Source organism: Gallus gallus, chromosome 5, assembly GCF_016699485.2.
Source record: "Gallus gallus isolate bGalGal1 chromosome 5, bGalGal1.mat.broiler.GRCg7b, whole genome shotgun sequence".
NCBI classification, from domain to species: Eukaryota; Metazoa; Chordata; class Aves; order Galliformes; family Phasianidae; genus Gallus; species Gallus gallus.
In genome coordinates, this window is record NC_052536.1 from 37,069,880 (window position 1) to 37,097,657 (window position 27,778).

The following is a 27,778-nucleotide window of genomic DNA, read 5'->3' on the forward strand; positions in this document are numbered from 1 at the left end:
GAAGGAAGCATAGAACTTACTAGACACATAACAAACAAAAGTCTGTTTTCACAACACGATGGTGAAGTGATTCATTAGTGAAATGATATTTAACTGCCGAATAAATCAGATATTCCTACTGTCAGGAGAAAAAAATTATATATATACTTATTTCTTAGCTAAAACAAGAAGAGGTCTTCTGAATCTTTACCTCAAACTGCAAGTAATGTGGGCAGTTCAGTATTGCTAGAAGTTAAATAAGTTTTATACCAATGATAACTGGCATCAAAGATGTGAGGTTATTCTCAATTTGATCGTTATTAGTTTTATTTCCACAATTCATTTCAAGCACAGACAGCAAATCAGCACAATAAACACAAGAAGTGAAAGAAAGCATTTTATTTGTACTGAGGCAAAAGGAGCTCATCTCATTCAGATAAAAGGAGAGCAAACGTTCTTCAGAATTTACAGACCAAAATAAAAAACCTCGTGCTTATCACACCAATACATGATTGAATTTCCTATGTCAGAACTCTCTTCCTCCAGAATTGGCACCATTTTTATTGCCCAGTACAATATTTCATGTCTTCATTTGTCAGAATGTCATATTACCTATGTAAACATCTGTTTTATATGTAAACTTCAAAAGTAAGTGGGAAAACCTACTAATTCATTTTCTAAGTCACCCAAGAATTAAGTGTTAACTAAATATCAAATTAATTACAGCGTATTCTCTATAACACTGTTTCAATAAGAACTACAGCCTGTTGAATTCCTAACAGAAAGGGTACAGCAAAAGCTGATGTGCAGTGTCACGTATTAGTGTAATAACATTATAAGGCAATAATAAGAAAAGTAATACACTTCTTTTTTCTAAAGCATACTTGCCAAGACAAAAATCAAGGCTGCACTCTGCCAGTTCATTTCTGTAGCGTAGGACTTCTTCTCAACTCAAGCTTTTCATTTTGTGCAATATCAGATTTTTTTATATATATATATATCTATTTTTTTACTTTTTCAATCCAAATTCTTTACATGAAAAGTAAGAAAAACTGTTCCCAAAGAATCAGTTAGAGTAAATGCAAACAGGAACTATCTGAAAGTTAAATAGCTCTAAAAAAAAAATAACCAGCACATGAGCAATAAGATCACTGCAGAAAAGTTCCACAACCTAAGTCAAAAGACTGAGATAGTGCTACTTTTGTAACCTTTTTGTTGCTTCTTTGTTCACTTTACGCTCAATTGCAATAAGTAGAAGTAGTGGTATGGCAGTCTGGAAAGCACATCACCAAAGATTTCCTTTATTGTTCAATGTGGCTTTGTAGTGCACGGCATAATCAACCTCAACCACTCAGAAGGAAAGAGAAAACATTTCAAAGTTGTTGAAAACAATCTAAAAGTAATTATAGTATCACAGTAATCAAAATGGCTGTTCTCTTTCCTCTAATTATAACTTAATTTAATCTACTACTTGTCATTTGTACAAACTGCAGTTCACGTTAAAACATTCGCTGATAACAAAAGCTTCTCTTTGAAAACAACACTGCTTTACATCTAGTCAGGCAGCTTGTGCATATCAGAGCATTCTGTCTAGATAGACACAGAAAAAGGCAAAGGAGGAAAAGCTGAAATATGGCTACAGCTTAACTGTGCCTATAACATGCTACAGAATCTCAGGCAGCACTGGAGACAGCAAGTTTCTTCAGATGATCCATAAATACTTGCAAGCTGACATCATCAGTAAGAATGGGCGCTCCAGATTCCTATAAAAGAAAAGAAAACATAGAGAATAGATTAGTTATTGTGAAGAAAAAGCATTTTAAGGTACATATGTTCCATCAATGAACACCTCTCTCAACTGAAGTTTGGAATGACCTTAAAAGCATATCATTGCTGACATCCTCTGACCAAAGAAAACAAAACCCAAACCAGCAGTCTATTCATTCTCATACATTTACATAAATTCAGGCACAAATCACAGCCAGGACACGAGAAAACAGCCTCAAGTTGCTGCAGGGGATGTTTAGATTAAATGTCAGGAAGACTTTCTTCATGGGAAGGGCAGTTAGGCACTGGAACAGGTTGGTGAAGCAGCTCTCCCTGGATGTATTTAGTAGACACGTGGGCACAGTGCTTATGGACACAGTTTCATAATGGATTTGGTAGCGTGGTAGTGTCAGGCAATGGCTGGACTTGATATTAAGGGTTTTTTCCAACCTAAGTATGATTCTACTTTATGATCCTATGACCACCCTCTTTCCCACATTAATGCACGAGTTGCAGTGCAGCAAGACATTTACATCAAACGTAAAAAACTCTGTTTCTCACAGATGCCAAACTCTAATTTTCAAACTTTTAAAAGTGAAAACCTCCACATCAGGATTTCAGTACCATTTCTATCTCAGTGGAGCGAAGGCGACGAGCAGAAATGCACAAGCACCACAGCTGGTAAATCAGTATCAGACACTGCTGAAGCTCAGACGCATCAAAATGGAGAAAGGAAGTAAAAAGGCCACTATTTGATCTGATCTGATACTAAGTGAGGGTCAATTAGCTTTTCCAAAGTGAGCTGGACCTACAGCTCTGTGCCACCTCAAGAGAGCCACAGAAACATCAGAAGTTAGCGCTACATCTAATCATAAATGACAAAATCTATGTTGGAGGTATGTTTGTAATTTGCTTTTTGACCCCAGAATTCCAAAATGTTCAAGATGTTCATATTTTTGTTATCTACGAGCAAACTTCCACTCTAAATAAAAAGGAGAGTTGGCAACTCCGTACATGTTACATAACTCTCTTTAAGTTATCTCAAACAAGTCTTAATCACTCCCTATAAATTTCAAAAAAGAAAAAAAAAAAACAGAAAGAAAGAAAGAAACAAAAGCCACAAAACCTTTTCAAGGTACCAAGCACCCCCCAATTCCAAATGGAATCAGAACCATCTGAACTTTGAGTAAATCTTTCAAAACAAAGACAGAAAAGTCCTAATGAGGATGCTTAGAGCTGGTGCTCCTTACTTAGAACTGGCCAAAACCACTCCTCAGTTAATGACCAAGGCACAAATCCAGGAGCAGTAAGACTTTTTACATTACATTACACTTAATATACCACACAGCAATTGTCAGGGAAGACTCGCTAAATTGTCTATTAACTTCTGGAGCCAGGGTAAGAGTAAAGACATTATTCTCCCATACTCGTCACAAGCTAAGCTCTTCTTGTTTAAGGAGCCACAATGGAATAACAAGTACTTTAGTTCTGTTGCAGAATGTGCTTTGCCACCTTGTGTCTTATGTACAGAACAGAGTGCATCATCCTCCAGAAGAAAGAAAGGAAAGGAGCTGTTAGAAACCTAAGAAGAGTTTCCCCACAGTGACTGCTGGTGGTAAACCATGATACTTAAAACCAAAGCACAGACTTTTCCTTCAGCTTAACACAATACAATGAAAAGCAGTGAGGGCTCACTGCAGTGCACAAGTCTGAAAAGCAGGTGAAAATTAGCTTTGATTTTGCACAAATCATCTTAAATTTTGTTTTCTGTTCATTCATAATGTTCAGCTAATGAATACGGTGAGGACTTAAATGTAATTAGCAGTGATTTAGTGACAGTTAACTGGTAAGATTTGTGCCACTGATGTCTTCCACTTCAAATTGCACATTCCCCAAAGTTATCAACAAGATTATTAAAAGAAAAAAAAAAAGATGAAAAGAAAGGCATCCTTAAGTATATGCCATATTCAATATAATCTGACAACTTGAACTGCACCTTAAGAGAGTAATCAATATCCACTTTCAGAGCCAATAGGATCGAGCTATATGAAATTAGTTCAGCATTATCTTCTGAAAAGGGTTTACATACCAAATAAGGTACTTAACTACTAATGTTTTAAAACATCTTTACTTACAATGTTAAAAACAAAGGAGTCAATTGATCACCTCCTGAAACATGGTCTCAGTGGTGTATGGGTGCCCTCTTCAGGTCAATGTGACTAAAAAACTAACAATTTTTTTCTGTAGACTATTTTGCACAAAATACACAAACTGACATGAAACAACTCAGGAAGCTCAAGACAAAAATAAGCAAAACCAGCTCAGTTCAGTATTTCCTTTCAGTATTTCTAGTTTCATAATTTTTACTCTATCCAGCTTTCTTCACAAAAAAAGAATTAGAAAACAAGCAGGATATTACGTAGAGCACAACATTACAATGATACTGGGGAGATTAGCACACAAATTTCTTTTTATGTTACCCTAAACTATTTCCAACATTACAAGGGAAAGTTGTGTTTTCTAGTATGTATCAAAAAGTCTCACTGGAACTTCCCCAGCACAAACAGACTTCTTAGAGATCAGTACAGTGGCTGTATTTGCATTTACATCTGAAACACTTCATTTGCTTACTAACTAAATAGTAAGAAAGCTGTTGTCACACACCATGAGAAATACCAGAACTCCAAAAAATTTCCAGGTAACAGACACAGAAACCATTCAAACCACATAGTTCATGAGGAACTTCATGGAAGTTCAAGGAAAACATCCAAATTTGAAGGCAGGAGAAACAGTTTAAAATGGTGCCCTCTCTGACTCAGTACAAGCTCTTGAAGCATGTTCACTCAATCTCAGTGCTCTAACTCACCAGAATTTCCCTTCGAACCAGTAGTAGTACATCTCTATGAACACATACCCTGATAAAACTTATCTGACAAAAATCACCACCACAAAATTGCTACGCAGCTCACTCATCCACGATTTGATAACCAAACACCTTTTACCAAAATACAACTACAGTCAATATGAAGATCTGTCTGATGCCATCACATTGTCATGAGAAAATTACACTGCACCAGTATTCAGCCACTGCAGTGTTTCTCTTCCCCCTAGAAGAGCAGAATTTGGAAGGATGACGTGACTGGGATGCAACACTCAACAAAATCAACAGCTACAGAATGTTTCATTTTTGAGTTCATGTATTACTTCTTTCACAGAGAAAATGTGAAAAGCCTAATCTACCACTTCACCAAAATTCTGGGAAATATCAGTACCCTTTGGCTCTTTCTTAAAAATAATTTCAAAATTAATTTCCCTCTACTGAAAAAAAGTCCCTCAGTCTTCATGTGTGTTAAGTGCCCTCATTCTAAGGAATCTAAATAGAGCTAGGAAAGATGGCTAGACATTAAAGAATCCTAACAGAAGCTCAAAATAGAAAAGTAGATCATTTTTGTCTAAAGAAAGGAATTTTTTTTCCTTAACTTTCACCATTCCGGTGGCATCAGGCCAAAACTGCTTTCTTCAGTTTCAAAATCTGACATAACTACTTTTACGTACGCAGCATCTTACACGATTTCTGGAATAGGGGAAAAAAACCCCATAAAATTATACATGTAAGGTTAACTGTCAGACTCATCCTTACCTGTCCCCATGCGTACATGTTGTTATGGGTCTGAGAGGGATTTACTTTTGAAAGCAGGAAACGAGCCTTTAGAAAACAAAGCACATACAACAAATTAATCTTCTCAGGCAGAACTTTCTTATTCTCAAAAAAGAATACCCATGCATGAAATACAGCAGTTCTATTAGCTGTGGATAAAAACAAGCACAGATGTCTATTTAGAAGAATAAGTAGCTTCTCAATAAAAGCCACTCTCTGGGTTCCATAGCTATAATGCAGAATTGCTAACAGATTAACAAAGTAGCAGGAAGCAATTTTTCCTTTTTAAACACTAGCAAAGAAACTGTGGACATCTATAAAACATTTAATTAGAAGTTTAAAAAACAAACAAAAAACCCACAAAGAACATTTCTCATATTGGTCCAAAGACACTGACAAGCACTGTCTTTCTACCCTATACATCTCAAGGAAATAGAGAGTTTAAGCCAGTATGGTTAAAAACAAAAAACAGGTTTCACAAATTAGGCTAAAAGGCATCACTAAATATCTGTATCTGCAGAAGTTTTAAAATTACAGATATTTATTTACTATTTACATATGTTTTAGTATAGAAAAGCATATTTACTATATAAAAAAAATCTCAAGACATTACAACACATCGCTTCCTAGATGATAAAAACATATACTTGGTTATACCTGGCTTCCCCCATGCTCTGTATCAATGTATCTGGGCATTGGAAATCTTGAATGAAGAATTTCCTGGGCATCATCTATGGGAGCTTGAAGCAAGTGATGGAAGTTTTCATATTCTGGCATATCTTGGTAACCTGATTTACGCCACTGAGCTATGGTCTGGGAATAGGATAGGAAGAAGTTTAGAATCTTTCTTATCAATCTTTCTTAAAGGAAAATGTGTTAACTTTTTAAAAGCACACTGCAGACATGCCTCTACACCTGGCCTGGCACGCTACTCATCTGGACCCTTGCCTGGAAACTTCACTTTCTGGCCCGAACTCACACCAACTTGTCTGACAATCTGGAATGTTGGCTGAATGCTGCTGCTGTCTGCAAGACGCTCTGCTTGCCTTGCTCAGGTTCTCCATCAGGCCTCAGCCTGATTTATAATCATGCTCTGCTCCATTACCCTTCCCTCAGGGAACAGACCACCCCATTTACTTCCAGACAATGTCTTACAGATATGCAAAGAACATTTTATCTAATTAAAAGCTGTTAAAGTTTATAGTTATTTTTAAAAGTGCAGCTATGAGGACAAGATCCAGAACAGTGTTTCCCAAACCCGCAGGTGGGAAATGCTTACACAGTTGCAAAACAGTAAAAAGCAACAGCTCGGTTCCTCTAAGGCAGGAGAGCAGTAGCAAGTCACATGCATTTGTATGATCATACTAGGGAATGTCCAACTACTCAACTGCCAGGAGCAGTAAAATAAATGAGTGAAGAACAGGAGTAGGAAGAAATACTACTCTCAAAAGCTGGAAAAATATTGATCTAAAACAAATAAACCGCATACTGAAGTCGATTCCTCCTAAATTTGTCCAAAGAAATAGGGCTGGACCAAAATAGCAAGTAAAGCCAGCTGCCTGTATAAAGGCAAATTAGACTATCACACTACAAATACGAATGAGAAGTCTGGTACTGGCCGTGCAGATGACATCAGGCATTGAAGTGCTTTAAAACTAGGCCTTGACTTTCACAGTGTAGAATTCCTACAGAAAAAGGAATATTTAAGTATGAAAATACTCATCTTACCTCTCCATGATAGATAAGGATCTGGAAAAAGGTGTCCATTAGAAGAATGCGATCTGGTAAAATGCTGCTGCTATCCAGAAGAACAGGCTAAGATTTAAAAATAAACAAAAAGTTTCCAACTAATGTAGAATTGAGCAGCCACAGGCATTACAAGCTCTTTGAGAAAGTCACTGTATCTTCAGCACTTCCTCCATATCTTACTAGAGCTCCTACTTTTTGTTTTCACAATACACAATCTCATTGTAAAGTTATCCACCTTGATTCTGAATATATAACTTCGTGAAAGTAATAAAAACAGAACTCATAAGCTGTTTCAAAATTATGCACTTTTTTAGCCTTTATCTCCAGCTTTCCCCATACAATGCCATTAACTTTTATGATATTTCAGTGTATAGAGATTCAGTGGTTATTCAATTAAGGGATTTGGGGGCTGGATTGGGTTGTTTTTGATAGTTTTTTAGTCTTGTCCTTGCAGTTATTACTAATGTAGATATCCTCCAACACTGTATTTAGTAAATACTGATGATTTCTGAAATCTAATTTAGCATTTTAAAGTTTTAATTCACCTTCTTACAGGCAGTGTTACTACATTAGTATCATATGATTTCATTGAATCAGCACCATCTGATCTAATTGGATCAGACATATCAGAGACAGCAAAAACATTACTTCAAGGAGGGAAAACAAAAGCTATTATTCATTCTACACTGAAGTGTCAGCTCATACTCCGATCAAGTGGGATCATGCTTCCATTTGGCATCACCCACGTGAGTAACTTTTCCTTATACATAGCACAATGATCTCACACTTCTGAGTAGCTCCTCACAAACCACCTCATTACTTTAAATTAAATTCCACAGTTAGAAGTCTTTATCCTCACGACGTAGTATCAAAATTTCCTAACAAAAGTTAGGTTCCAGCTGCCAAGATCCCTGCCTACTATGTTCATTTTCACTGTCAGTTTCCTCGCTCTTTCTTTCCTGCCTACTTTTGTTGCCTCCTATCTAACTCATCTTTTGTATGTTTTACAGAAGATCTTTTTTATTTTAGGTTTATACAGCATATGCCATTGTAAGGTCTGAAGTTCTCTATCAAATACAGTAACCACATCATAATTAGAAGGCTTGGATGAGGGTACTGAGGTGGAGGGAGTTTTGCACGTTTTAAAGAACATTTTGTTTAAGTATACTGAAAAAATACATTTTGAAATTAACAAACCATTTTTGTTGATGCTTACATTCTACCACAAAAAAAAAAAACCTACTACTGCTCTCAAAATCTAACAAAAAAGATTTCTTAGTTTAAAATATAGTCTCTCAGCAAAGTAAGATTTTCCCTCAATACTGTTACATTACAATTCTGAGATACACTCTGTTCTTTGTTCTACATAATGAGTAGTTTCTCATGTAAAAAAGACAACACATTTTGTAACATGTATGACAATGAGGACAACAAATCTCCCTCAAAACCACATATTTTAATCTGCAATTAGGTTACACATAACAATACCTCTGGAGGTCCATTGAAGGAGTAAGCATAGAGAATTGGCTGAACCATGATAAGCGACTGTGTTAGATCCTGGCGCATGAAATGGTGACGGTAGTACGAGCTCTCATCCGGACTGTTGTTAAAAACTTGCAAGAAAGGAGATCTTCTCAAGTGAAACATGAACTGCAAAACAAAAACCATTTATTTGAACTTCCATAAAACAGAGTTGTACAAATTGAGAAAAATTTTCAGGAAAACAATGTACAAGAAACCAATGCCACAGCAAATTTGAATTACAAGTCTCAAAATGAGAAAAACACAGAATGACAAAGATTGGAATGGACCTCAGCCTGCCAGCAAATAAGCCAGGGGTCCCCAAGAAGCTGGGAGATGGTACAGCCAGATCAACAGACCCAAAGAGACCATAGGACATTTCATGCCATATGGCATCATGCTCCACAATAACGCTGCAGGCAGTTGGCCAGGAGGCTGCCATCGCTCAGGGACTGGCTGGGTGCTACTGGTGAGCAGCTATGTTTTGCATCATCACCTTTTTTTTTCCTCTTTGATTATAGTCATTGGTACCGTTTCCTTTCTTTTTTCTTCTTTTTTTTTTTTTTTTTAAATGGCCCTCCTCTCAAACCAAAAGTTCTCACTTACGCCTCCAAACCTTCATCCCGCCATTGCCAGTGTTACAACACAAAGGTCTTTTAACTCCATTATAAAGAAACCTTCCTTTACTTACCTGTGGGTAAAGTGAAAAGGTTTCTGAAAATCTGAAAGAGCTTGGATCATCCTTGTGATATTCTCCAAATTTCTGACACTGGAGTGAAAGAAAATTGTATCTAAGTTCAGCAATATGGTAGCTTCATCATGACATTACTGTAAATTTGTTTGGTTTTAATAAACATACAATTTGAGGTGCCTACAACTTTGTAAGCAAACAGAAACCTAGCAAAAAAAAATAACCACCAACCTGACATCAATTCTTTTCTTAACAAGCAGTGATTTTGCATACGAGGCTTTAATAGCTTTTTGTTTTTCATTTAAATCACCAAACAGAGTTAGATGATTAAACATCCCCAAAGAACATCATTATTAATAATTTAATTTCAAGCTATTTATGGAAAAGAAGTAATAACCAAAAACAAACAGAAAACTGAATTTTTGAAAATAAAGAGAACTTTGAGGTTTTTTTGCTTAAAATATTTAATCTACAAACTTCCAATAACTGCTAGCATCGTGTTAGACTTTCTCAGTTGCTGGCAGTGACCAAATGCTGAGAGCTGAGGAGATATTAATAAATTAAAGAAAAATAGAGCAGCTCTTTCATAATTCAAAATAAAAATTCTCTTATAATTCTGCATACCCACTTGTGGAAATACTCCCCCCCTCATCCCACTTTTAAGGAACAAGCACTGAATACTGGTGAATGATATTGTCTGGAGACAAGAAAACAAATTAACTCTTCATCTAGTTCTTCTTACCAATCGTATAAGTTGTCTGTCCAGCCACCTAAGTACATCAGGCCCCTCTTCTGTCTCCGCCCTATACACTGCCAATCTGGCCATGAGAATTGCTGCAGCTTCCTGGTCAAAAGATGCTGCAATGTTTTGAATCTGTGTCTGTGCATCTGCCCAGCTGCAAAAGAAAAATACACGTTTGCATCACAAAGAAAGGATCCCAACTTCTAAATACACATCTTCAAAATTAAGGCAAAGAGAACAGTCTTTAACAGTTTAACAGACAATCTCATGCTGAAGCTTCAAAAAGCTGCTGAGTATAAATGAGCAGCCTCTCAAAAAAGAAGTTAATTAGAAATGTCCTTTATAGAAATGCCACATACCCATATAAAAGAGTTAGTCATATTAAAAAGTTGACAAACTGTGAAAAGTTAAGTTACAGAAAACACTGTCCACAAAGCATGTCACATATCTTCACAGTTTTCTTGTGTGCTTGTTCTGAGATCTAATTGCTTATTCTCAATTTACATGGTGTATTATTACTCTGTTCTTTTAACAGTCACCAAGATGATTTTACTAACACAACAAATGTTAACATGATACTCATCAACAGAAATGTCAGTGCTCTCTTGTGTTTGTTCTTAAATCTGAATGTTCCAGCAAATTAACCAATCAAAAATCTTCTTCATTTTGAAGAGAACATCATTTGACACTGGAAAACATCTCCATAATATTAAACATCACTCTCCAAAACTGAGAAGTAAATTGAACCAGGGAAGCTGCAGGTAAGGATTACACACAGAACAGGTATATACAAGCTTCTGAACTGCAACACCCAAAAACTATGGCATTGGGTGACCTTTATCATTCCCTAAGCCTTATCACCCCCTCAGTTTAGGCCACAGAATTTCACTCAGTGTTTCCTCTTCACCTAAAATCACTTGGATGCAAAAGCATCTTTAGAGCACCACCAAAACATCATCATACAGCCACTGCAAACCTCCTGGAGAGGAAACTGCCCACAGAATATAACAGAGGCAACTGTCTCAAAGTTGTCTTCACCATTTGTGGCACTAAATAGCCCAGAACAGCAGACTGGTTATAAAAATCTGAAGACTAAGAGGCAAATATGTATTTTCTTCTTCAAATACAATTTGTCACAGGTAAAAAAAAAAAAAAAAAAGAAAAAAAAAGAAAAAAGAAGAAAGAAAAACCACATACTTTCTGGCAACTGTGGTCACTCTGATACGTCTCTGTCCACTGGAATGCTGGTACTGAGTCACAAACTGGATCGCACCACGTCCTCCTTGAGGAATTGGAGCATTGTGCTAAGCATGGGAGGAAAAAGAGACATGAAGGAGGCTGCCAAGATCTTGCAGTGAGTGTAATTTGAAAATTAACAAGCAAATGGGTAGGATATGATAAAAACTTTATCAAAAGCCATTGAACATAATGCATATAAATGCATTAACTGATGCTTTTATCATACCTAGTATTTTTACTAAACATAGCTAATAAGCTTGGAGATTGTTAAGGCATAGAAGGAGCGTACTAGATACCTTTAAAGATTTTCCTTCCACACACCCTCACAAACAATATTTTCAAGAGGACTGTGTTAGAATCTAATGAAATCAACAATTGTATCTGAACACCCTGGAATCACAGGTCAACAAAACTGATATCACTATAAAAAGTCAACAAATGAATCCCATAAAGCAACGCTGAAACATATAGACTGGAATTTAGGCATGACATTTCAAAACTCTGATCAGTAGAAATACAGATTTCTGATACTGTCAACAAGGTAAGTAATTTCAAAAGGACAATTGACGTTGACTATGACGTACCATTACCAGACCAGTTTGAGAGCCAGTACTAAAATATGATTAAAATAAATATATAAAATACAAATAAAAATGGTTAAAGTACGCTGAGGTTTTAAAACCTACACCTTTGCAATAAAGTATACAATGTGGCATACTAAATACATAGACTACATAGCTCACTGCTTTCCTGAGCAGCAAACATATGAAAGAAAGGAAAGTACTCAAAGAGAACAGCACATTTGCTAGCCATGTTTTTATGCTCTTCCCTAAAGCCTCCCTGTGGGAGAGAGAACAGACTATATGCCCCTAATGTGTTTCCATTAAGCTAATCTTTATTTACTTTACTTACAAACTGAGCACCAAAACCAAAATTAAGATGTAACGTTACAGAGTAATTATTTTGTAACTAAAACAGAAATACTGAAAAGTACTTTTAAATCAATAGATTACAGTATCCTCATATATTGCAGCAGAATTATATTTCACTAAGTAATGTTCTGAAAATAAGTATTTGGACTTAGATAATGCACCTTTACCAAAATTGCTAAAGCACTTTGAATCTCACTTGTTATCCAAGGAGACTAACTCATCATTAATCTGTTCATGTCCATCTCCTTAACTTTGATGCTACAGAATAGTAACGTCATTCATATACCTACTACTGTGCTTGATGAAAAAAAAAAAGACATAAAAAGACCAAAAGCAAAAACATTGCTTCAGCAATCACATAATATTAAGTTAATAGACAAGTAGACAAATATGTACTACCTGGTTGACCACCTCAAAGTAGAGTGCAAGTGTTGTAGTAGGATTAAGTCCACAAATCTTCCACTGACAGGTACCTCCTGTTCCAATCTCCTGTAAGCAGATTCATAATAACAACTTTATAAAACAGAAATGTTATTATATTTGCAACAGAGCATCTATTACAGACAACGTTTCAGAATTATTCCATTACAAGTCTTCTCCCTGCTCACTCTGCCGTCATCTCAGATGAAAACACCACCACTTGCAATAGAACTACAGTGTTGAATGCAGGAATCATTAAAAAATAGTAATTAAAAAAAGATAATGGCTTGAAAATGTTTAAAATATTAGAAAGGTGAGAAGATGGAATCAGAAAGAATGAAAAAGCAAGTCAAAAATAAGGAAACATGAAAAAGAAAATTAATACACTTGGTTTAAGCAGTCCCAAAGGAAACAGCAGCATTGAGAGATATGGGCAAAATTCACCAGTGACCAGTGGGCAGGCCTAGCAGAAACACAGCATTAACCAAAGGTGGTTAGGTAAGCTCCTCTGGAGCCATTCCTATCATTTTGTTGTGTATACTCACTACTATAGCAATGAGGCAGCGTATATGTCCTTCATTTATTTGAAGGTCATTGCATATTGAAGAAGCATCACAAAAGAAGTAACAAATTGAATGCTGAGCTTCCCAAAGCGTAGCAAAAGAAGGTAAGAAAAGAAGGTAGCAAAAGAAAGAAAGACAGATGCACCTCCACTTTTAGCTTAGCAGCAAGAGGAGGAAATTTAAACTGAGGAAAGTCAAACAGATTTGTTTGGCTGAGGAAAGACAAATGAACCAGATGAAGACTGTCCCTTCTGCTGCAATCAGTATTACTAGCTTCCCTGCTACTACTCCCCTGTCATCTCCCACAGAAGGAAGACTCAGGTACAACAAGGTCTGCACTATGCTATACTCCAGTAGAAAGTTTTCTCTAGGTTTTGCTAAGATAGGTGAATTCCCTACCACTGTTTTAGAGCAAACATATAATCCCATTCATTGCTAACATCTAACAAGTCAGGCAAGAGAATTGCAGAGTTCCATGAAGTAGAAGCAAAGAGGTAACTCACCACACATTTCCTCACCCTATTTCAGATGGGTTCTAACTCTTTCTTTAAAATGAATGCATGTCTACTTGAAGAATGAGTTGTACCATAAACGTATTAGACTTTGGTGAAATATTGGTTATTAAAGGTTTCCTCATATAAAAACATATTTTTTTTAAAGAGACAAAAAAAAGATACAGAATTGTCAGAAGTGAGAAAATTGTGGAGTGCTTTTGCTGGGACTTCAGCATTAAACAAAGCATAGGTGGCAGGGCTGAAAGCAGCTGTAAGAGTGTATGGCATCAAAATCCTCTCCTGAAGCTATGTGACAACTCCCAGTGAAACACTGATTGAGTATGGAAGATATCTCACACCAGATTATGATTTCTTGTCACATTGTTACTGTTCCAACTTCACTGTTCCATTAAGTTAAGCTTTCTGTATTAGGAAATATATAGTTCCTTTGTTACATGATTGGAAAGGTAACAATCCCACTTAATGAATCATCTTAAATTACAACAATTATGAAAAATGTGCTCAAGTGGGATGCCACTTCTAAGCCATGCCATTAAAAACTTCTGATTGGCAGTTCATATAATAAATAGTACCCAGGCACTAGTAACTGACAAAGTATCTGCGTACAGATGGTGACATATTTGAAGTGGCAGCTCATTTTTGTCATCAAAACAACACCAGTACCCCAAAAAATGAATTAAAATAAGCTTTATTCCTAAGGGAACAAGTGAAACCAAACGAAATATTCAAGGAGAATTATACTGGCAACAGTGACCACTGTGCTTGTATCCCAAGTATTATAGCTGAATTAATTATCCAGTTACTACTTTCAGTGAGTTGCATGTATCTACATTTAGTTCACACATCTCAAAAATTTTAATTCAGATAATCTCAACAAAAAAAGGTTTTTGGAACAGAAATTAATTATGATATAATTGCAGGGCAACAGAAATGAATGCGCTACTAAGTTTTCTATGGTCCCCCGTGATTTAAATACATAGCTTAAAAAGGGAGCTGTACATTTAACTGCTTCTGGGGAACATTATAAACTTTGCTGTAATTTACTCAGTCACTCAAGTGATGACAGAGAATCTGTGCCAGACCACCAAGAGAAAAGAATCTGTGTATTGAGATGTAATAGCTTAGATTCCGTAATAGCTGGATACTCAGAACAACTATTAAATGCACATTTGGTAAAGTAGCTAATGGGAATACTGATGGGAAGAGTGATGTTCCTAAACTTGTCTCCTCCTGTTCTCTCAGTCTTTCTAATTTTCACAGCAATCTTTTTGGATAAAAGGATATAGATTTGGTTATAACATTAAAGCATGTTAACTCACTTTCTACCTGATTTCTGTTACACCAGCATATAGTTTCACCATAGTAATTTTAAAGCAACCACCCAGCGAACAACTATAACCAAGCAACAACAGACCTGCAAGGTCTAATACAACTCAAATCTAATCTAGCAGTGAACATGAGCTTATCCGAAGAACTGCTCTCAAGTGTATTTAAGTTAAAACTGTGAAAACTGAACACAATTTACAGAGAAGTTTCATCCATCCTCTCTCTCTTCAGATCCAAAAATCCTAAATCCCACTTTTCCATAATGGGACACTACCTTCATTTTTCAGCAGATTTTACTTACATTTTCTGAGACACAAGGTCCTTTGGAGTTCAGAGATACGCAGGGTCCAATAGCTCCAGAAATCTTTACTTCTCTTGAAGTCTTCATATTTAAAAGAAAAACACACATTAAGATGCCACACTAAGAACTCAGCCCTACTTTATCACTAATAATGAAAAACGTAACGCATATCAGTCTCTTTATGCCTTTAGAAAAGGTTATACATATAATAATGCTTGATACACTTGGACAAACTTTCCACATGGTCATATTCTACATCAAATTAGGTATATTTGCTTTAGTAAGTACATCTGAAATAACAGTATGAACATAAATTAAAGCACAGAGGAAAAGTCCAGTTATTCATAAATCTGAGAATCTAGAAAACATATTGCATCAGGGCTATTTTCCAGCAAAATCGTCATAATATTCAAAACATGAGATTAAAACTGAAGATTTGTAGGAAAAGACTGCACGTATCTTACAGTGAATTCACTCTTTGTATCTTCTAAATATATCTAAAAGCAAAATCCAGTCATTTACGTTCTTGCAATGTAATTTTACTGTTTTAAGTGATTTGTGCATTCCTCTATAGCTGAGTCTCTCATTGCATTTTCCAGAATCTCCCAACAAAATTCACAGCAATGTTTGTATGAAAAGAGAAGGTTTCGTTATTTGTCCTGGTAGTCAACATTTAAACAGTATTCTGCTGAACAAGAAAATAGCCACATATTCTACAAGACAATGTTGTAATATTTTCCAAGAAAGATGTTTGAAGACTATAGCTGAACCTAGAACACATTCAGCTCTAAGCTTCTCAAAAGACAGGAGATACAAATGAGCACTGCTGAAGTGCCAAAATGAATTCTGATAAAAACGGAAAATGAAATATTTGCTGCACTATATAGACAGCTTCAACCTAAATCCAAGAAACACTCACTACTGACACCAAAGATGTAAGCTTATAGCATTCCGAATTTCTAACAGCCTAGTTTTAGTACAGTTTCCCTTTTAGCTGTCACTGAATGCAGGGAATTAACGTTATCTCTAACTAACATGCAGAGAATTGCAAAACTGCAAAAAGGTAACTGGTCAGTAACAGCTATGTCCAAGCAAATCCTGATGCATCACTTTAGCACGTCCCTAAAAATTCCTTAAAGGGTAGAAATGCTACATTTAATAGCAATCCCACGGCAGTGTTTCACTAACACACTGCATCTTTTTTCTTACCTTTATTTCTAATGTGCCACCAAATCCCATTTTAAATTGTCCTTGCATATCTTTCGTGAATACTCTCTGAAAGGTCTGTTTGAATAAAGATGTATTGAAAGAATCTCCCATTACCATGTAGCCACTAGACACAAAAAAAGAAGAAGAAAAATCTGAAGTTAAAATAGATGATTCATTATGCAATTATCTAACATATGGGATTTAAGTAGTTTGCTTCCATTAAAGATAAAAATGAAAGAGAGTTTGTAGTGAGACACGGTTTTGTCTTCTTGATTAGACTAACATTCTGCTAAAATGTTAGGGATGAATTTTTTAAGTGAAGTTTTGCCCAATCAGCATGTTAAGATAATTGTGATTATATTATGTAACAAAATCTTTCACTGGGAAAATACTACGCCAGGCTGTAAATCTGCCTAACAGGAAGGGTGAGGGTGTCATTAACAATGGAACAAAATAGAGAAGTGGTTTATAAGAAAGATTAGAATTTGTTTTGATGAGATTAAAAGGAACTGATGCCAAGACACACTGGAGGAATACAAGAGCACGTATGAAATGTAGAACTGGTTAGATGAAGCAAAAATCAGGAGCAACAAGGTTTGTGAAGCACGCAACCTGATAATCTCCTGAGACAGTAGCTGAACCTATGAACAACAGTATCTAGAAGGGCATAAACAAGACAGAAGGAACAGTGCTGACTTTTGTTCCACCCTGAGCAGAGAGAAGACAGGTCTTTCGCAGTATATAAGCCCAAAGCATACACATATGCACAAACACACTGAAAAACTGTCTAAGACAGGCATGTTATTTAAGTGACAAGCAGATCAAATTAAAGAAAAACAGCAAAAACTTCTTAAAAACCCACAACTGCATTGACAAATTTGCCAGAAAATGAGAAATTCCAGCACAGTTGCAACCATCACAGTAAACTTAAAAAAATTAAACCAACAAACCAACCTACAGAATGTTTTTGCTAAGTGCCTCCTGTGAAATAATTCAACAAATAAAAAACTCCATCTTCATAGATTACTTAAAAGTGAATGGGCACATACCCTGTGTAGTTGGGACAGCACTTCATCTCCAGAAGACCAGTTTGATCCAAAGCACATGCATATATGTCAACAACGTGACCATTTGCTGCAGCACGATTAGCCAGGGCTTCAAAATGCTAAATGAGAGATGAAAATACAATTTAAAGCAATTTATGACATGAACTGTCAACTTCACATTAAATCCTTGACTTCCCAAGTTTTTCTAAAACAGTATCAGATTTTATTCATACCATATTCTAATAAAAGATAGAAGAATATTTTCTCCTGATGTTAATTTTAAGCTGTAATTTTCCACATCTGTGTTTCATTTCATGTCCAGCTGAGAACTTAACACACACTAGACAGGCCAATAGTTGCTATTTCAACTAGAAAATGACCTTGATTTCTTCTTTTCCAACCATGCATTAAGGAGTAGATCCAACTCATAGAATTTAATTTACTTCTCTAATCTCAAGTGTCTACAATGACAGGTGCCTGTGACTGAGCTAATAATTTAGTTCCCATTATAATTAGTCAAGACCGATTCAAAAGGTTCTGGATGCAGTTCACCTGTGCAAGTGTGCATTTAGGATGAAATGAACTGTGCCTAAATACTACCGACTAATCCTCCCTCCAACTAAAGAAACAGTCTTAAGGAGCTTTTGTAGAAGTAGACAGCCTTACTCCAGATAGACCATTTAGTAACGTGATCTGCTCCAAGTTAAATCAGGGAAACACTCTGAAGAATTTTAATGAGAGCTGGACAAAGTCCTAAGTCAATATGCTGAAATTTCTGGAAAAACCTCATAAGGATATACTGTTATTCAGAGATAGTTACAGAAAAACACACAGTTCCCACCTCTCTATATGTTTACTACCTCTACTAACAGTATTTTACACTGCCAAGCACTGCAAGTATTTACTTACAGGCTACTGCCTAAAATATCTCTTACCTTAGTACCCTTTTTAACATATTTAGCATTGTCTTTCTCAATGTCATGCCACGATCTTATAGGCAACTTCAGCTCATCCCCTACAACCATCCCAGGTCCTTGTGTAGCTGGTCCGCCAATGAACATCATTATACGTGCACCAGTATTAGGAAAAGTGCACTGCAGGAAACAAAAGACAAATGAAACAACCACTTTTTGCTACTTTTTTCTTCTACAGACAGAAGAATGTAGGCATTTTTCATGCTGATAGGATTTTAACAATAATTTTAACATTAACTGTACTTTTAAAAATTCCTTGCTAATTCAAAATCTCAAACTTGCCTCAGTGAAATGCATATTTAAACACACAATTACTCTATGTGAGTACAGCATGATATTCATCAGAACTGTCATACAGATCTAATATGCATCAATTACAATTTTTACATATTGGTTATGTGAGCTTTTCTGCAACAAAAATCTATTTACATAAGTAGCACAAGTGTAGTTAAAGCTCTTACCTCAAGAAGTCCTACAGCTATAGAGAGAGCCACTCCAGAGGAACGTAAGGGCCTTTTCCCTTGTGGAACTGGCCAAGGATCTCGCTGCAGTTCACCCAAAAGATCAGTAAGATTCATATCAATCTTCTGCACTGGTTGTAAAAATCTGGAAACAAATAGATGGAATTAATTTGGATTATAATTTTTCAATGAAAATTATACTAGTTGCTAATATGTGTTTGCCTTGTTGAGAAACATCAGACACCGTTCTAGATTCAGAGCAATGCTTCTGCCTCTCCAAGACAATGCAGTTCAACAGTACTATATAGACAGTATATCAGCTTCAGGTCAGCAAAGAGCTTGTAAAATAAAAGCTTGCTGACTCTGAAGTATAACCACTATTCAGGAAGAACCATATCTAGTCAAAAGAACACAGAAGATAACCATCTGTGAATCTCAAAAAGAAACAAGTGTTACTACTTCAGTGAAAAAAAAATCAAAAACCAGAAAAAATATTAAAAAGAGCACTTGTTTTCTCAGCAAGAATATGCCTACAAATGTGCCTATGGGAAGGCTGAGATTTAATTTTTTTTAGAAGTATTTTATGAATTTATTTTATGTCTCACTGGATATGCAGGAGAACCAGACGTCTGCCCACAATTTCCAAATGAGAGACAAAAGGAGAGGGAAGAGGAGCATAAGACAGAAAGAGCAGACAAAACCAGACATTGACAGAAGAGAGGCACTAAGGCAGTCATTAACACCTTCCAGAGCACAAACCAACAGAAACAGTTATTTATGTATCTATACTATGCCAGTTTAACATTCCCTCAGGACATTTGAAAAACATCATCCAGATGATTTTACTACCACATGTTACATCTTTTCTTTGCAGTACAAACTGCCAGGAAGGAAACAGACTACAGCCACTGGTTTCCAGGTAGCGTGCGTCCTATCAGAAGGCTCAGCTCTTGGTCGATTGGCACACAACATAGGTTTTCCAGTAAACTGGTACAGCCAAGATGAGTTTGGAAATGTTTTAAGCACATTACCTGTTAGAAGGTGGTGGCTGCTGCACTTGAGGACCCCGACCGACTTGGGAAACAGCTACTTTTGTAAGTCCTAGCATTTCCTGTAGTCAAACGCACAAGATTTCAGTACCGTATTTGTTTACAGAGCGTTTTCATCGTCTTGATGACTTCTTTTTGGTTTTGTGTCTTACCTGCAGTTGCTTTGCAGACAGGTCCTTCGTTCCTCGGAAGACATAACTTTTGGAAATGCCTTCACAGCCAAGCTCATGAACCTGCACCATTCGTCCAAAGGTAATGAGGCCTACTAACGCAGTTGGTGGTAGGAGACTAAGCGACATTTGCATCGATTCCTTCAGAGCTTGCAAGTCTTCATCTTCCATGCACGTGTCCACGACATAAAGGAATATCAAGGGCATCTGAGGACCACGCTTTAAGAAACACAAACATCAACACGTGAGAAATAAATTCTGTAATCCTTACAGGATCAAAAATGAACGAATAAAATACGTTTAGGGTAAGTTTTGATATTTTAATCATACTGATAACATCAACGTTCAATCTAAATTATCTCCTTCCTTCCTCTCAAATAATAATTGGTATCTAAGGCTGAAGGGGAACAAAATCCTTATCATAATGAACTCTACAATAAAAATCAAATATACACTAAGAAAATCGTTTTGGAATGCCAAGATAATTTTAAAGCATGTTCCAATTTTACAAATCATTGAATAAACAATGAGCTTTTATTGTTCAAAATAAAGGTAGCAGTAATAAGTTATTCACAACTATAAAAGATTCTGATCGGGTAACATTCAGTAGGATTTTACCTAGAAACCAACAGTTCTTCCTTCTCAACAAATTTTGCTGCACTATGAAGAAATATTTCCTGTACTTTGTGTTAAAAGAGTTGGCAAAATACAGATTCTGTTGAGCTTTTTTCCATTATCTGAATGCCTCACTGAAGTCTGAAATTGTAATTCTCAAAAGTAGAATTTAGAGACCACAAGTTTGCACCTTTAGGTTGTACATTTTTTTTTCATCCCAGTCCTTTCAACTCTTTTCGATCCTAATGAATAAGTATTAGCTGTTTTCTCTAATCTAATACCAACTCATAATTATTCAATTACAAACTTAAATACAAATAATTAATGAGATTTTAATCAACAATTTGAGTCAAAATCATTTGAGCAAGCAGCAGCAGTAAAGAAACCCCCAGCATAAACAAAAATTAAACTCCCAGTTTTAGAAATATACCTAAGAAAAGTGTTGTATTTAAAAGAAACCTCATTCAGTTTGGGGGTTTGGTGTTATTTAAAACAGCAGTGTTAGTAATCATGCTTGTGTTCTTACAAAAAAGCTATGTTTTCCATTTCCATCTGATGACAAACCTTCGATCTACTAACACGCACATATGATTCAGTCATTAAAATGCAGTGATTAATGAAATTAATTCTTTTTGTACATTGTTAGCTTATAGATAATGTTAAATATCTTATTTAATGACTTTACCTGTACTACATATTCAATGCTAGAGAACTGAGGCAGAAGCTCAGCTGGCTGATTCATTTCAGATATGCCAGCATACGTAGGAGGAAACTGCAAATAAAAACATAAACACTGAGTACAAACAAAAGATTACAACCTCAACAGAAACAAAAACATAGGTATGGACTACTACTTTTTTTCCTACAGCAGATGTTCACTATTGCTATCATGAAAAAAATCTCAATGCAATCTCTGAAGACACAGTTATGTTCTTGCTGTCAATTTCAGCTCACAACTATGATTTGATAAATGAGAATTTTTTCATTTTTACCTTACAAAGTTGTTCTTTTGGGTTTTTGTTTGTTGTTTGTTTTTTTTTTTTAAGTGTACTGAAAGCTTTGTTTCTTACCTGATTTCTTTGATAACAGAAGTTACAAGCCCATAGCTTTGCTCGATAATCCACTTGGCTATAAAAATGCAATAAGAAAGGTTTACATTGTATGACAAAAATGTTTTCCTCCAGTGACTCTACAATATGTCTCTTCTAATTTTTCAGAAATGTACCAAGTCAAATATTTCTACAGGATATGTTACATCATGTCTAGTCTCCCACTGTCATCCTGCACCTTTCACATGCTTATCAAATTCTACCTTGGAAACTGTTCAACTTCTTGTCCATACTTCTGTGTTTGGACTGATATATGAAATGCTTCTGCTGCTTCCAACCTTCTACAATCATTTGTGATTGTGCTATTATCATTCTTTAGCTCAAACATGATTTTACCCTCTCTCATGCCCACCAGTAATGTATTTATTTATCTGTCACATCTTTTTTCAGCTTGTTTTTCCAAGTTAAACCACGTAACATGTTTCAGTCTACAAATTAATGAAAGTGAGTACTAGTTTGTTTTACTTTGAAATTAAACTATATCATGGCCCAAAAGTGACAAATAAGTAGCATAACTTTTTACCTTGAGTTAATTTCCTACAGGTGAAACAGTAACTCATAAGATGTGCAGTTCCAAGAAAAACAACAGATTTTTACACACAGATTTTCTTATCTAAAAGTTTGAGCTGTATACTCACAGGAGGAATATCTAAACACACTGCACCTTTCACACACTTTAACCGGCGCTATTCTAGATACTGGTTTGTAAGAAAAAATATTAATATAATAAAAATGAATGTATTAGATTTACCATAAGGGATTCAGAACAGCTCGACATGTGGTCCTGCTGCACAGAACCGGTTCATACTGAATAGGAGGCAGGTCTGGCCGTTCTTTCAGTGGTGTGAAGAGGGCAGCCACTGGGACTACCATTCTTGTGGCCTCAAGACGACTTGAAGGCCAAACATTCCAGCTGAATCTAACTCCATCTCTGTCCTCATTCTGCTGGATAAATTCCAGGAAGGTGGTCATGATCAACTCCTCTGGGTATCACTAAAATAAAATATAATCATTAGTGGAATGTGGAAATACAAGTGTTTTAAAACACAAATCTTTGGTTTATATGACAGTTAAAGACTTATAAAGTTTTTTTTAGATTGTAGCTTAACTTAGTAGCTTGATCCTAAAGATAGCTTTTAACAAAGCAGATTAACACAATCCATTAAAAAAATCTACATTTCACAGTTAATGTAATTAGGAAATTATCAACCATCCACAAGTGAGGAAAACTACAAAAAAGCACCCTCAAAACTGCTCCTATGAAACAAAGACTAGATACAAACTTAACTATAAAATATCCCCTCTTGCAGTTTTCCACAGGTGCTATCACTGATCTCCATGCTGTAGCACAAACACTATGATAATGGTCTGTCAACATTTTCATGAGCATCTCACTGACACCAGGAGCAGATCCATGCATCACTGTAATTGCAGCACAAGAAGCCACATGGAACTCTGCACACAGGAATGTTTCCACTGCTGCTTCTACTCAAGCTGCAATCCCATCGGGCAAAGGACAAAAATACAGGGTGAGAGACATGCTCAGATGCCAGAGAGATCAGAGATAGAAAATAATTTCACTGAGGGAGGAAAGGATAGACTAGGATCTGAAAAGGACGCAGAACACAGTAAGTTTGTCTCCTAATACATCAGGATTAATTCATCCTTGTTCTGTACAAAAGATGAAGGAAAATTACCCCTGAGAAATGGAGTAGTGCTACAGAAATGTGAGTGAGGAGAGAGTCCCAGTTACAAGCACAAGCTGAAATAATCCCTCCTTTTACAATTATCTCCTAAGAAGACTGAGAAAATTGCAGCAGAGGCCACTTCAGCCATTCCATATGAACCAGCTATGAAGTCCACAAGCTCCACATCCACACACTGCAATGTCAATTCCTATTTTCTGCATTGGAGTTCAAAGTCTTTCCTCCATGTTAACCCAGACACTTTTGAAATTGTTTGACATGGACATTATTTTAACTTATCACTTATTGCTCTACAGAGGGCAATGTCCGATCATCAGCATGCAGTGACTTATGAAGTACATGCATATACAGCAAAGACTTATTGGGTTTAGTAATATAAATGCTGTCTACTGGAAAGTAACAATTCCTATTCAGAAGACAGAATCTGCTAAAAATCAAGAGGGTTATTAATAATAGATGGAACGACAAGGAGCTGCAACAAGGAAGGATGAGGTGGGTGTTAGAAAAAGGATCTTCAACAAAGGGTTCTGGGCACGGAACGCACTCCCCAGGGCAGTGGGCACAGCCCCAAGCTGACAGAGCTGAAGGGACATTCGGACACTGCACTCACACACTGAGTGTAGACTTTGAGTGGTGCTGTGTGGAGGAAGGGGTTGGATTTGATGAGCCTTATCGGTTCCTCTCCAAATCAGGATATTCTGTGATTCCATCATTCAAATTTCCCCTCAAAAGCCAATAATGCTTACATATTTCAACTTATAACAGATGTGAATCTCACTGTCTGACAAGTCAGTCAGTTTTGGTAATGTTTTCATAGCTTTCTATGCAGATTCTCTGGGATAGGTGTGGAGCTGTGTAACATTAGACAAGAAGAGCAAATCCTCCTGATCTGCAGGCTTCGCACTAAAAATGCCATCTGCCTGAGAGCCACAAAATACACATTGCCAACCTCAGCAAACCACAGAGAAGTGATTTCAGAACAGCTGAACAGCAACAGCTCCGAGCTGGGGGTGTCACTGTGTCGTGCTGCAGGACAGGCACTCAGAAGAGGCTAACAGTCCCTTCTGGCTTGCTTCCCCACAGCTGAGGCTGAGCTTTCCTCCCATCCCTGCACAGTGGCAATGTCATGTTGTATCACATTCAAATAAACCACACCTGAATTGCTTAAAGAGTCACAAGCTGCCCGTAAAGGTGTCATTCTGAGACAAACAATAGTATTAATGCAATTACCCTGACTGGGTGCAAGAGTGCAGTTAGGACTTTCTAACCAGCACACCAACCACCATGCAGAAAGCGACCCTCTACCCAAAGGAACAGCTCTGAAATACATCGCTTGGAAGCTACATCGTTTTCAGAAGCTGTTGTAGAGCTAACTGCAAACAGTAATGATGCAGCTTCTCCAAAACAGACCATTGGCAAAGCTCCTGGCTCAGCTCAGCACCTTTACACACCACTCATAAATGCGTCCCAGTACAGAAAGTCAATACAGTAATATCCACTAAACGTTGGGAGCACACACACACACAGAAGCCACGACCATATCGCTACAGTTATTAGCATAGCAGGTACAAAACTGCTGCCGTTCCAGGAGGTCTGTATGAGAATGCCACAGGACGCAAAGGCAACCATAAGCTGTCAAACCGATAACGTAGGAATCCAAGTTTCACTTATTTATGCACACACGGCCATCCTTCAAACCTGCTTTCCCAGTTTTGTCAGGGACTTTTTAAAAGAAGCGATCTGGGTGTACAAGAACACACCTACGTGTAAAACTAAATAAACGAATAAGCAGACAAATCCACACGCACCGCACCAGGGCCTCCCTAACACAGCGCTCGCACAGCTCCAAGGGTACAGCGCGGTCCCGCTGCCCACTGCGCAGCCCCGCGCCAGCAGAACGCAGCCGCCGCCGGGGCCGAGCCGCACCTCACAGCGGAGCGGTGGCGGCGCCAAGGCCGGGCGGCCACAGCCGAGGGGCTCTCGGTGGCTGCCGGCAGGGCCCCGCGCGCGGGGTGGGCGCTTCCCGGCCAGCCGCAGGCCGTGGGGAGCGCTGACAAGTCGCTTTCGGCCCCCAGGGTCCTCCGGCTCTCCTCCACGGAGAGTGCCTGAAGGGAGGCGGGCGGCCCCCGCCCGCGCTCCCCCGGCGCACCGGCGGGGCTGAGCGCCTCCAGTCCCACACGGGAGCGCTCGGCGCCCGCTAAGGGCGCTCCTCCCCGCGGTGCTCCGCGCTCCCACCGCCGCTCCCCGGGCTCCGCTCACCCCGCGTCCCGGCCGCCGCCTGCCTCGCGCTCGCTCTCCCCCCGCCGCACGCAGCCGCCCCAGCGCCGTCGACGCAGCCAACATGGCTGATGGGAGAGTCCGCGCCACGTCAAGGGGCAGAGAGCGGCGGGCCGGGGCTGGGGGCGGGCTGAGCGCTGCCGCTCCACGCCTTTCCCCGCTGCGGGCGAGCCTCGCTGTGCGCAGGCCGGGACGCGCCGCTCTCGGGCTGACTCTCCCCTCAGCAGCGGGCAGCGATGTACCCGACGCGAGACAGCCCGTACAGCCGCTCTCTGCCTTACCGTTATCGCGTTTGCTTGTCTGCTTTTTCCCTTTCGACTTTGAGCTTTCTTCTGAAAAACTCGACCTTCCTCCCAGCAGTGTTTGAGAAATGACGGGCTGCAGCCACCAGAGGGAGCTTCGCCTCCTCGTGTGTACGTGTTTTCTCACACTTCCTGGGGGAAAAAAACAGATCGATATCGCATTTGTGGTGGCTTTCAGCTTGAGACAGTATTTTATCTCACATTTAGAAATACTTAAACGTATAATGTATATTTATTTAATACCTTCAGTTAAAGTTTTATGTAGCCCTGAATGTACGATTAGGGTTTTGTCTTTTTTTTTTTTTGCTTGCTTTTCTGGGTTCTATGCCATTACTATCTCCTGTATTGTTTGTCAGCTTTCTTTAGTCTACAGACACGAGCAGGTAAACAAAAGCACATCTTAAAGGGAGGGTTTTAATCTTCACTGCCCTTGAATCCCACTGCCAGCTGTGGGAGTATGCAGCTGGAGAGTGCCGAGGACATGGAACCTCCTCCTTAAAAACAGTGAAATGAAAACCTTTTGGTGAACTTCAAACAGATGCACAGAAAGTAATTCAGCGTTGTACTTTCAGAAGTACTCAAATACTCTGCTGGATGTTTCCAGAAAGCTGCGGTGAAAAGAGGTGTGTGACAATGCCAGAACGTCTCTGCCACTGACAAGAAGAGGCCACTTAAAGATGCTTAAAAGGGAAGAAGGAAGAACTGGAAAGTTTACATAGTATTTCTGCAGTTAAATTTCATTACATAACAACAATCCAATGTTCTAAGCTTCAAGAAAAGTCTTGCAGATGCTATGAGGGCGCAAACCAAGAGAAGCAAAGAGAGGCAGTTACACCAACACTGTCCAGAAGATCAGGTGATAACACCGTATTTACACGCAAAGAGAAAACATACTATTATCTTGCATTATTAGGTTGTACAGTAATGCTATTTTTCTTAACAGAAACAGTTGACGTGTCAGACTTGCTTAGGCAGCAACGCATGCCCACAGGTGGCAGCTTACCTTTTCCTTGGAAAAGTACCCTTCTGCAATGGCTGTGCAGCTGAGAAACAGGTATGATACTCTGTTCCAGATTCTTTTTCCTCTTCTTCCACTGAATTCCACTGACCAGCTGTTGCACCGACATCACTGGTAAAATCTGTGACAATTTTGTCGGAAGATTACCTGCAATAATTGTTAAAAGTTGCTCGGCTTAAACATTATCAACCAAAAGTCCCAGAAAAACACATCCCAGTACAGAAAATGTATTTAAAAGACATTTCTATTTCTAGAATCTCTTTCTGTTCATAGTTGTTGACTCCGTGACAAATAGGAAAAAGAATAGCTTCTGAATATTACCTTTGGGCCAGCAGGACTTATTTCAAGCAATGGCTGCAGCTGTTGGACTCGACCAGGATGTGAGATCCGGAGTCCCTGTTACACGTAGGTGGATTTGGAAACACCTTAAAGCAAACAA

General features: G+C 37.9%; 1 protein-coding gene across 2 annotated transcripts; it reads right to left on the reverse strand.

Annotated features, from left to right (window-relative positions):
• Nucleotides 1-363: 363 nt before the first annotated feature.
• On the reverse strand, nucleotides 364-27,719 carry SEC23A (Sec23 homolog A, coat complex II component). 2 transcript variants are annotated; one of them, XM_040701977.2, is made up of 22 exons: nucleotides 27,661-27,719; nucleotides 27,325-27,486; nucleotides 26,301-26,453; nucleotides 22,788-23,029; nucleotides 21,998-22,055; nucleotides 21,613-21,699; nucleotides 20,295-20,531; nucleotides 20,125-20,204; nucleotides 19,094-19,238; nucleotides 18,594-18,752; nucleotides 17,662-17,777; nucleotides 16,613-16,736; nucleotides 15,404-15,484; nucleotides 12,678-12,767; nucleotides 11,305-11,411; nucleotides 10,108-10,261; nucleotides 9,366-9,443; nucleotides 8,642-8,803; nucleotides 7,133-7,219; nucleotides 6,062-6,217; nucleotides 5,387-5,452; nucleotides 364-1,742 (listed from the first exon to the last, which is right to left on the reverse strand). In XM_040701977.2, exons 4-22 carry the CDS (start codon nucleotides 23,006-23,008, stop codon nucleotides 1,653-1,655), a joined length of 2,298 nt encoding a protein of 765 aa, XP_040557911.1. In that variant the 5' UTR covers nucleotides 23,009-23,029; nucleotides 26,301-26,453; nucleotides 27,325-27,486; nucleotides 27,661-27,719; the 3' UTR covers nucleotides 364-1,652. The 2 variants fall into 2 exon arrangements, with proteins under 2 accessions (XP_040557911.1, XP_421250.1); XM_421250.8 differs by lacking the exons at nucleotides 26,301-26,453; nucleotides 27,325-27,486; nucleotides 27,661-27,719 and adding an exon at nucleotides 26,002-26,112.
• Nucleotides 27,720-27,778: the final 59 nt, after the last annotated feature.